Source organism: Rhynchophorus ferrugineus, unplaced genomic scaffold (genome assembly GCF_030347505.1).
Source record: "Rhynchophorus ferrugineus isolate W39M unplaced genomic scaffold, kcgeb_rfMv2 rfM2, whole genome shotgun sequence".
Taxonomy (NCBI): Eukaryota; Metazoa; Arthropoda; class Insecta; order Coleoptera; family Curculionidae; genus Rhynchophorus; species Rhynchophorus ferrugineus.
Genome location: NW_027472581.1, coordinates 79081473 through 79093769, shown reverse-complemented (window position 1 = coordinate 79093769; position 12297 = coordinate 79081473). Strand labels below are relative to the sequence as shown.

General features: G+C 32.2%; 1 protein-coding gene across 11 annotated transcripts in view; it reads right to left on the bottom strand.

Annotated features, from left to right (window-relative positions):
- The window catches only part of Ptp10D (Protein tyrosine phosphatase 10D), an 89439-nt gene that overhangs the window by 8768 nt on the left and 68374 nt on the right, over nucleotides 1-12297 (bottom strand). For 6 of the 11 annotated variants that reach the window (XR_013004485.1, XR_013004487.1, XM_076396338.1 and 3 more), the window contains exons 4-10: nucleotides 10132-10167; nucleotides 6586-6732; nucleotides 2206-2412; nucleotides 1247-1415; nucleotides 985-1172; nucleotides 790-924; nucleotides 556-731 (exon numbers count right to left, since the gene is read on the bottom strand). Coding sequence is in view for 7 of the 11 variants with exons in the window: in XM_076396338.1 (XP_076252453.1) it covers nucleotides 556-731; nucleotides 790-924; nucleotides 985-1172; nucleotides 1247-1415; nucleotides 2206-2412; nucleotides 6586-6732; nucleotides 10132-10167 (1058 nt within the window). In the remaining 4 variants the exon portion in view is untranslated. The remainder of the gene's footprint in view (nucleotides 1-555; nucleotides 732-789; nucleotides 925-984; nucleotides 1173-1246; nucleotides 1416-2205; nucleotides 2413-6585; nucleotides 6733-10131; nucleotides 10168-12297) is intronic. The other 5 variants (XR_013004486.1, XR_013004488.1, XM_076396340.1 and 2 more) reach the window with 1 other exon arrangement.

The following is a 12297-nucleotide window of genomic DNA, read 5'->3' as shown; positions in this document are numbered from 1 at the left end:
TCGCAATTATTTCATTTGAAGCATCTCGTTATACACAACACTAAGCTGATGCCATATACAGAGAATATGAGCTTCGAACCATGAATATTCGACCTTGCCGTGAATATTGATGCATGACCAGGCAAACCTCAGCATTTTCTATACTTAGAATTATTGTAGCATATCCATTTTTCATTGTCAGTGACAGTATTACGCAAAATAATATTTTTTACATCAAAACAATTCTTCACATTCTTGCAAAATCGCCGTTCAATATCTCTCATTATTGTTATAACAGGAACCTTGGTCAAATAATATCTCGACACTGCATTTTCCAGATCAGAAGTTTGTAGAGGTTTAATTATTTCGGCAATATTAAAAATTATTCCAATTCTTAAAAAAATTGTGACATTTCATTTTAGAATTGATTTTTGAACAAGTACTGATTGATTTAAAAAAAAAAATTGAATGGTTTTTTTTATATAAAGAGTACCAAGAAATATTTCTTTCTCTTAAAAAATACTTCGATATTACATTTATTTATATTAAATGAATTAGTGTTTCAGATTTAATTACCATTGGTTTCAAGTCTTCAATGATGGGCGAGCTGGGCCTTGTAACAACATAAATTGATTCCTCTTTCGAGTTCATTTCTTTGGAAAGCGCTTGTACAGTCACTGAATAATTTCTTCCGGGGAAAAGCGACTCTAATTCAATGGTGGTCTCATTTGTTGTTAATGTATTGCTGTCCCCTGAAAACAAACCAATGTATTTAAGTTTTTTTCACTGTTGTTTACAAATAGGACATACCTATGGTACTTTCTACTTCATGGTATGATACTAGGAAGCTGTCTTGAGTACTATTGGGGTGTGGTTGCCAAGAAATACTTATCGTACCGGTGTTGTCGTTTAGGACCGAACGGAGACCACTAACAGGCAAAGGTTCTAAAAGTATGATTTTAGTTGAAGAGTTTGAAATAACAATATTGACTTTATATAACTTACTTAGGGTAACTTCAGCTGATACTGGCCATGACGTGACTTTGCCCGATACAGTCTTCACCACAACTGAATAAGTTTTACCGGGCTCCAAGTTATCCTTGAATTCCCAGAATGTCGGCTCATCCCTGAGCCGATGATATGGCGGTATTTTCCGAATAGTTCCCAAAGATATGTGATATTTATCGAATTCACTGGAATTAATTAAGAACAAAAATTTATTATCGTTATTTCTTGATATAGAGTATATATTTTTATATAGTTTTACCTTTTACCACTAGGTGGGTCCCAATGAACCAGAAATGAACTTGTGGTTATTTTCTCCTTATCAAATGTAATTTTACCAGGTTTTAAGGGTACCGTACGATACTGAGCTGTAGTGGGTGTAGATATTTCGTCCTCTGACATAGTTTGAACCGAGATGTTGTAAGCTCGGCCTGGAAGATGATTATACATGTTTAAATATACCTTTATATATATCACAGACATTTATGGAATATATTTCGTCATAAACGCAATAGGGCCATTATATTTTTGAATTTTGTCTTGTTTTCGAGAGTTTTTCGTATTACTAGATATATGTGACCTTATAACACATAGGCTGAAAAGTCCCGGACGTAACAAAGAAAACGCGTTTTTTTTTTGCTCAAAATTGGCTTCATTTATCGACGCAATCTCCAACAAGAGCCACACAATCATTCTAATTCTATTAGAATCACCAGTTGCAGTCCATTTTGATAACGATCGTTCTACAACATTTTTCGGTCATTCAAAACGATTTTGTGGATTTTTTTTATGTTTTCTGGTGTTACTACCTCATTTGAACGTCCACTGCATTCTGCATCATCGGTGTCTCTACGACCACGTTTGAAGTCAACAAACTAACGTTTTATTGCTGTTTCTGATGGAGTGGAGTCCTTATAACACTTTTCAAGCCACTGCTTGGCTTGAACGGTATTTTTCCCATCAAGAAGCAATGTAAAATTAAAACATTTTTTTTTAAATAACAAAAGTAGTGTCAATCTTAGCACAAAAACTCATAAACTTATGCTTTCTTTTCTTTTGAAGATTAGTACTGAACTGAAAACAAAAATGTACTTAAAGAATATGCAATACGATTGCAAATGGTTCAATTCAACTCATAGTCAAGATAAAAGGACTGATAATAATACGATTAAAAGATCCCATATAGATTTGCAAAAACTAAGAGAATGGAAAGACATTTACCAGGTACTAATCCTTTGAATGCGGCCTGTGCAGGGCCCGGTGGTTCGCCTTCTTTTTCCACATACAAAACGAAATCGTTGGCATCCGGAGGGTCGATTGACACCTTATAATGGGTGTAAATGGCTGCAGGATACGGGGGCTGCCACAATACCAGCAGAGTCGTCTCGTTTCGGAACCAGACGATAAATTTACCCGGCGTGTTTGGCTCTGCAAATGAAAAATAAATTGATATCAGGCGATTATTACAATGACACAACCTTTAGTAAATTTAGTAAATAATTGCAGTAAGTGTACTAAACGGTTTTCAGAATTTCTAAAGTTCTCAAAAAAAAATGTAAAAGAATATAAAAATATTTTTAATTATATTTATTTTAATGCTATTTTATTTATTACTTTATTGTTTTAATACTACGGTAGCAGATTTATTTAAATCAAGCAAAAAAGGAATTAATGTACAAAATTCAGTTTTGAACGTTTCATGATATTAGCATCTATATACGTTAGTATTATTGAGTTAAATTATACTAAATGGAAAACTGTTGTTTGATTAAAAATTCTTTACAATGATACTTGCGTTTCCCCACGGATATATCTGATATCGCTGATCCAAATTTTTTAATGCTAAACATTTAGGGTTAACATCACAGAGAAATAAATATTTAACTTTATAACCATATAAATTTTGGAGAAATGTTTCGCGACGTTTTAACTTACTACTTGTGTTAATCGCTGTGTTAAGAGCCGCAACCGGATCTGATTCGTTCATTTTGTTTCTATATTGTGTCGATTGTTTATTTGTTTTAGGTGTTATTTTCAGTGTTTTACGTAAACAGTCCGTTAAGCTTTTTATAACGTTTAGGGATTAAATTATTAGTTCATTGGCATATAGGCATATGGCATAAAGGCAATACAATAAGTAAAACGCATTCTCGTTCTAGTAAGTGTTGTGTACCCGGATGCGCAGATAGTAAATAAATATAGAATCGTTTTTCTTCACCGAAGAAGTATTCGGTGCTTTTTATAAAATGCTTGATAATGTTAAAAATTCCAAACTGACTGGATTAAGTATGAAAGAGTTTTATGATCATTACAGTGTATTTTGCTGTGGTAAGTGGGGGTAAGTTTATTCATGTTAATAATCATTCAAATATGTATTTTTTTAATTTTAGAAAAGAAAGGGATTATTCTGAAAGAAGCTATGCAAACGGTGATATACTTTTGTTTTTGGATCAATTATTCGATAGTTGCAACTCCACTAAAATGATAGCTCCTAAAGTTCAATACATGATGAATTTTTGGTGTAAAGCGATTCAGTACTTATATAGTACAAAATTTTATTGCCCACGTAAGAACAAATTTGTCAAGTGTCATCAATTAAAAATTTAATAACTGTCTTGAAGGGGTTTATTGCATTAAATTAAAAAAAAGTGTAATTATCCGAATAAATATATCAGCTTAAGACTACTCAACCAAGATAGTTTAGAATTTGTTTTAGATCTATTAGAGCTCATGGATTCAGAAATATACGGCTAGTATATTTCAGAAGTATTTTCGGCTAGTAATTCCAGTTTTTTTCATCTCATTCGCCTTTAGGAAATTGCGAAGAGGATAAACATGAGGGCGCTTTAGATAATTTACATTCCTTACTAACGAGCAATATCTTATGCTCCAGACTGCAACAAAATTATTTTATTATACTGTCAGTAGGTCTTTTATGCCACGATATTGCCAAGTCGATAATATAAAAATTTTTGTATTCCATTGAATTTTATTTAATAATCTTATTCTAGAAATTAAATTGTTTTTTATTTAAATTTCATTGGTCAACGTCCAGGCTGTGATGTGTCGCATTGCATGCCAAACTTTATCAAAGAGTCAATCAAGTCTTCACAGCAAAATCTTCTTAGAGGTTCCTACAAAGGAAATTTAAATTGACCAATTAAATTACTTGAATGGCCGATTATCACCCCATCTGGATATCGGACGTAGCGAAACTTTTCTCCGAGGATCCCTATTGCTAATTGTGATTATGATTGGTCATATATATAAGTAACGCCCTCAATAATTAATATTTGAGATATCTTATTTCTTGATGAATAATAAACAATAGGCGAGCTAAGAACAGCAATAAAATCACTGAAGTCTAGTAAGACCATCGGAGTGCATATAGGGATGATGGGATTATTAGATTATATTAGAATTAGATTACTAGAAGTTAGATCTAAGAAATTGGTTTGAATTGAAAGTTCGTCTGTTGTTGAACTATTAAGGGTCATAATAAAAATAAAACTTTGAAAAACAATAATTTTAATTTACAAAAAAGTTCTTCCAAATTTCGGCACAGTTCAAAAACTCCACTCAAAATAAAACTAAGCCAAATATATTTGAAAAAAATTGTAGCCCCTAACATACTGCTGCATTATGTTCAGTCTCCACAAGAATATATGTAAGACTATCACTGGATGTTATTGCGTTTCACGAAAATGAAATCTGCGAACTATATACTCCGAGAGTTATTTTTGGACTAGCAAAAAAATCCAATCCGAATCGAATGGTGACTATTATAATTGCATAACCAGATGACAATGATGACTAACAAATTAATAGGTCCCATTTGAGTCATCGGCAAGAAAAGCATCGAAAAAATCTGACCTCGCTGTGTACAATCAAATACTTCCAAATCGTGGTTACTCTTTATTCCGGTATTATATCGACTAATTATTATTTTAAGATATTTTTTAAGTGACCGAACTTTCAATTGGTTTAACGGTTTAACGCTATAACAATGTTTATAAGTATTATTCCCACAGTTAGAGTTTTTCATTCACTCTGATATTTCTGGAAGAAAAGATGAATTAAATTATTTTAAATAAATTATAAGCCTCTTGGAGCAAGATTTACATCATTAAGAGAGTTTTTCAAAGACCGAAATAAATGTTATTGGGACGAGGCAAGATATAAGGAGCGTGCTTCTGAATGGTGATGATGATTACGCAATGGTGAACAATATCTTTTCAGTCCCATCAAATATTTAGCATCACCTTCGTTAACGCCAATGCGAGCTTGCTACCATTTATAAAGCTAACTACAGTTTGACAGACTACAGAACGCTCTTTTCTCCGTCTCCATTTTCAAAACTTAATAACTTTTGACTGATAGCTTTATTCCTACATGTCGTTGTGGTGACATGACAAAAATTGCAACTTCGAAAAACCTTATATGGTGATTAGAACTTTGTGTATGAAAACATTTACAACAGTTGGAGAATAATGTTATTTTTCCATGTTCCATGTTCTCGTTCTCTCATGAAAGTAAGTTTAAATTATGCGAACTAGACGCAACAAAGTGGGTAATACCGTGTTCAACTAACGGAAAATGTTCAAAGTGTTCAATCGTAAATATATAAAATCTGCATTTAGCAAAGTCGATCAACGATCTGATGGTGCTTTTCCAGCCATGGAGTGAGGCAGTTGTAGCAACTGAAAGCATTATGGAGTCTATAAAAATAAATTGCACAAAACCATTTGGTTGTAAAGATTATCGTAATTTTAGCGCATTTTATTTTATGCATTTAAGTACAAAAGTTTTTCACCCATTTCACACTATATGACAAATTTTGATGTATTTATTTTGAGTTAGATCTTAAAGAGATATTGGCTTATTCTTTTTTGTTTCTATGCTAGATACGAAACTTCCTTGCTGAAATAAAACATAATAATTTTTCTTTAATATCATAATCAGCTTTTGAGTAATTTAATTTTGTGATTTGTAATAAATGAATGATCTGTAACGATAATAATATAATCTGTAATGATAATAATGAAATGATCTGTAACGAAATGAATAATTGTCCATACTCTTGAAACAAGTATGGAGAACTATGATACAGTTGTGGATCGAGCGTTGATCAAGATCACTACCCACTACCCCACAATAATTTCTGCAAAGCAATCCAAATTTAAAATATGAATTGTCTGAATGAACGCCCTATATATCTTACGAAGTATGTTGCCCTATGTTGAAGACTATTTACTTTTGATGCAGAATTATCAACATGATAATGATTCCATTGTTAAAAACAAAGTAATAAAAGATGTCTTAAATGACGTATGACAAGGCCACCATAGGGTTATTAAAGAGTCAGACAACAGTAATATGGATTGGCTGCAATGTCATAAGCTTGATCCAAAATATCGCAACATTTATTAAGCAAATTAATTAAGTGCTGGAAAAAAATTAACGATCGAATATTAAAAAAATAACTAATTTTCAGTTTTAGTTTCTCCATTTATGACCTCAAGCAGTATAATTTAAATATCAGTATGTTTATCTTTTAGTTTAATTTCTGCACAAAGAAAAATCACCTTATATAAAACTTACTGGTGGTAAAATTTCTTGACGTGTAAGCTGCGCTCTCCTTATTCTCGAATACTGTAAAGGCTTGTACTTGATATGTAGCTCCGGGCACCAAGTCCTTCAGAGTGTACTGGGTGTTCTCCACATTGTCGATCGTTATAGCTTTCCCATCTGAAAATTAATTTCAAGATAAATGAAAATTCTTCTTTGTGAGACATAAAATAACGTTATCCAAAATGAAAAAGGATTTAATCTCGTTAGAGTGCTTGATGCGAAAGAAAACATATGTGTTGGCGACAAACTGCATATAGCATATGATGATAAAAGAGCCCCACCCGCTTAGGGTGAATAACATTATAGATAAAGCGACTACAGGGTGCGATGAAGTTTCATGAATTATCGTTGACATATTGATATAGTGTTTTATGACTAGTTCTCTTTATTTTTTGTTTATTATCATTTATACCCTTACTATATTTTTTCATGTTTTAATTCATTAGTATTAGTTTTGGAAACAATCGACTGAAATCGACTATCGACTGTTCAGTAATTGACTACTTTTTACTATCGATTATTCCAGTCGCTATTTTTGGTTCGACTGTTTTTACTAGTAACTGTTTTCAATCGCTATTTTTGGCCTGACTGATTTTATTACTATTTACTATCGACTGTTTCAGTCGTTTACTTTTAGTTACTATTTTCGGTTCTACTAGTTCATTCGACTGATTTTTAACGTTCTGGTCTTCCGTCCTAGCCGCTACCTTGAAAGTAATGCGCCTAATTTATGCTGGAGACATAGCTGGAGATTTCAAAACGATAACAAGAAGCAAACAAGAAAATTATTCTTTTTGTTCAAATAAAAACGATGCAAAGGGTATGAGAGAAATAATATACAATTGTAAAGGTAACTAAAACGTTTATACACATTTTGTTGTAATTAATCATCCATTCGTTTTAGGTTGGTAAATGTGTCAACCAAAAGCTAATCAGTTTAGTAGTCAATTCATTACTGGGGTTTGTTCATCAAAAATAGTAGCAGAAATTGCGGCGACTTACAAAAATTAGACATTTACTTCAATCATGATATATTTTAGTAACGATTTAATTTTTCTTTTATAGGTGAAGTTGGTAGTAACAGATCAATTGAAAAGTCCCCGACACACCATAGTAAAACACATTTTTTGGCAGCCTCAGTTTAGGCGATCACCTATTCATTCGATGAAAATTTCTTCCCAGCGAGCATTCTTTTGAGATCTGAGAACAGGAAATAGCCGCTGGGGGCCAGATCTGGAGAATACGATGGATAAGGAAGCAATTCGAAGCCCAAAATTCATGGATTTTTGACACGGTGCATTGTCTTGGTGAAGCAGCACTTTTTTCAAATGCGGCCGTTTTTCGGCGATTTCGTCTTTCAAACGGCCCAATAACGCTATGTAGTAGTCGCTGTTATGATCCTTCCTTTTTCAAGGTAGTCAATGAAAATTATTCCATGCGCATCCCAAAATACAGACGCCATAACCTTGCCAGCCGACTGTTGCGTTTTCCTACGCTTTGGAGCAGGTTCATCGTGTGCAGTCCACTCGGATGACTGTGGATTGGACTTCGGAGTGAAGTGATGGAGCCATGTTTCATCCATTGTCACATATCGATGCAAAAACTTGGGTTTATTACGCTTGATCATCTTCAAACACTGCTACGAATCATCAACTCGTCGTTATTTTTGGTCAAAAGTGAGCTTGCGCGGCATCCACTTTGCACAGAGCTTTCTCATACCCAAATATTCGTGAATGATATAATGTACACGTTCAGTTGACATCTTTAGAGTATCTGGTATTTTATTCAATTTGAATTTACGGTCGTTCAAAATCAATTTCTGGATTTTTTTATGTTTTCGTCGGTAACAACCTCTCTTGGGCGTCAACTGCGTTCACCGTCTTCGGTGATCATTTCGCCACGTCTAAACTTATCATACCATTCTTTGCGTAATTCCTTTTTATCCATTTTTTTTACAATAACAAAAGTTGCTTCACTCAAAATCCTATAATTCACAAACTAATGATCCGACAGCTGTCAAATTTATACATGCATCTTTTGAGGGTTAAGGCTAACTAAAAAACATATGGATTTAATTCTAGTAGCACCATCTATGTGTCAGGCCGGGGACTTCTGAATTGACCTGTTACTTGTTGAGGTAAAACTGATGAAAGTTAATAGAAAAAAATAGGTAGGATTTAGCAGGATGCAAGAGCAGTGAGGAACGATACTTTAAAAAGATCAAATTTACCAGTAAGACTTGACCTGAATCGAATAAACGAAACATATAACATTAATCACCAATTTCACCCTAATGATCTAATGACTACTACTTTGAAATTGGAGGAGTGAAACAAACAAAAGATCATAGGTAAATAAATTATAGTTATGAAAAAATAATGATGAACTGGTGACTTTTTTCAGGTGAAAAATACGGTAGTCTGCAAGATGAAGATTTTGTTTGGAGACACAGATGAATGACATATACAAATATGGTTTCTGGACTTTTTGTAAATAAAATAATATCAAGTCCTGTCTTTGTTAGTTCTTAAATGAGTTTCCAGTACTTAAGGATTATTAGCATTTCTTTTATTATTGTAACATGTTTGATTGTTGATTTTTAATTTCATGGGGATCAATTTCTCAGTCTCGGAATGATATACAAAGAAAAATATATTAGACTAAAATATTCAACGCCAGTTACAGAAAAAAGTGTATACACTTACGTAGAGCTTACCAGGCGAGTGCTTGTTCATTGAGACTATTAATTCAAATAAATTAAAATACCTTCAGTTTACAATATCCTCTAAATCTCACCATAGTTTGAAGTGATTTTTTATCTATTACATGATGATAACATGGCCCCTCCAGAGCTTCTTATTTATAATTTCTTAGTAATTTCAAAAATCATTATCTTTTTATAATTATAATATTTTATAAGAAAGAAAGAAAACATTTTATAAGTATAAGAAAAGATATTTTTTTATGAATCATTCTTATTGAACTATAAGAAATATCAGTTATTTTCGCTCTGTCTTCTTCATTTGATTCAGGTTACGTTTTTGGTTATTTTGTATTGTATAGCTGGCGATCCAGCAAATGTAATAACCAGATACAAAAGGTTAATAAACAAAGATAGTAAATAGCTTTTAACTAATACTGTTACTTATTTTTACCACTTTTCATCTGGTAATATTTTTAAGACGAAATGTCGCACCCTGTGCATATTTTGTATTACGTATGCTGATAGATGAATGAAAATAAATGAGATGGCTAGAAACAGGCAGATAAGAAACACGCAAACCACGTGCGCTCGACAGAATTCGCAGCTCCTTTTAATCAAAAGAGTTCTGTTCCTCAAAACACCCTCCTATCTACCTGCCACTTTAATCAGTTAATGTTTTAATAATTAAAAGTAACGGTAATGGAAAATCACACGGAATATGTTCGATGAATAGTCATGAAGTGAATCGAGCTGGGCGTGACCGAGCAGCAGGAAGCGCACTAGCTCAAACGTAACTCCCCTCGAATACTCACCGCTTTTGTCTCGAAAGTTAAGATACGTTTTTACGACTACAAAAAGGAATAAACGTTCGATAGGTTTTGTTTTATTCAGAATCCACTGAAATCATAAAGTCTTGCCAGAGTTAGGGCTAAATTTGTGCAAAAGCATTTCGCACTAACAAGAATTGGCAGATTTGCAAGAGGTTGTTGCTTCCAAATTTCCGGTATTCCCGCCTATCGAGGGAAAACCTCAAATTTCAAAGCCACGTACAATGTTTTCACATATTTTTTATCTAAAATAATCAGATATTGGTGTATAATGTTATTGCTGAACTGATATGACGAAAAATCGGAAGTAGTTCAGTATAAAAGTCAGTGTTTTGTCAGTACCATATGAGGTGTCGTAGAAACGGTGTAGGCGACAGTTTGAAGTCGGTACCGAGCCCAAACAATACAAAAATAATAATATAATTTTGTGACATATACACAAAATTAAATTACGAACAAAACAAATCTAATTTGTTGCTCGGCACTGACATCAAACTGATCAGTTGGTAGTAGTTAAAATAACATTGTAACTAGATAAACATATTTAGGTAGGTATTAAGCTAAATTGTGTGTATATAGTAGAACATAAAATACGTGTAGTAGATAGGTTAAATAAGTTTTTTGTTTATTTTTATTTAGTTATTACGACGATTATTATATACATAAGTTTGATTATTGTTCACTTTTTAGTGAGTTCTTTATTCATTTTTTGAAGTTGGTTAATTTTTTTTTGTTAAAACTATTTAGTTTAATAATATGAAAATACTGAGTAATATGACTTAGTTCTGGTAAGTGTGATATGCGAAAAGGACCGCCTAGTAGGGTACTACTATAAATAAAAAATATGTTAAAATTTATATAATTGACAGAGCCTTGGAAATAATATCAAAGGTATTTTATATTATGTAAACACATTCATGTTCTTCATTCTGTTTTTTCTTATAAGAAAAGCAATTCTACCACAGCTATAACAGCAAAAATGTGAGTAGAATTGGTGAAGATTACTGTATGCTATATTTATGTAGTGACTGCAAGGAAAATAAAAAATGACTTATATTATTTAGTATATTAGAAGATACTGCAATATATGTAACCATAAAGAACGATAATATCACAGTATTATAAGTATATGTACATGTTAGCTGCAATTGGGTATATTTTCCATAGGTAAAAAATATTTTATTATGGTTTCTTGAATTCAACATGAAAATTATTATGAATGAAAAACTTTAAAACCTAGAATAAATATGTAAACAGCACTCATAAAACGTATAAAAGGAATATGGATTTAACTAATGTTAAATTAAAAATTACAGAAATACTAGTTTTCTTTTCGCTCAATAGATTTTTTTAGCAATCGTATAAATCAGTACGTTCAGGAAGGAAGTATATTTAAGTATTTTTTAAAATCTCTAACATTTCCTTCAGAGTAAAAGTTGTATCATAAGTGATGTTATAAGTTTTTATTATATGATGAATAGTTATAGGTATATTATGTAAACACATTCATGTTCTTCATTCTGTTTTTTTTATAAGAAAAGCAATTCTACCACAGCTATAATAACAAAAATATGAGTGGAATTGGTGAAGATTAATGTATGCTATATTTATGTAGTGACTGCAATGAAAATAAAAAATGACTTATTTCTTTTGGTATATTAGAAGGTTTACTCGTGGTCGTATATGCTCACGAAGTACGAAAAACCATTTAATACTGCAATATATGTAATCATAATGTGTAATACATGTGTAAAAATATTTTATTATGGTTTCTTGAATTCAACATGAAAATTATTATGAATGAATTATGAATTATTATTTGCATTACTTCCGTTAACTCCGAAGAAACCTACAAGATCTTGGAATTGGTTCTTTGCAAATTAAAATATGACGGCCATAGTTGACAGGTGTGTGGCGATTTTAAAATAATGTGCATGTTGGTCGACAATAAGCTGGATTTACCAAATTCTCTTGCCTTTTGTGTCTACGCGATAGTAAACCCAAGCAAATTATTGGACTAGAGAGCAGTAAGTTAAAGTAAAGGCGAAAAGAACGTCCTTCAAGACACATTGATGCCTCCACATAAAGTTCTTTTACCATCGTTGCACATAAAGTTGGGATTGATTAAGTAATTTGTAAAATCACTTTTCA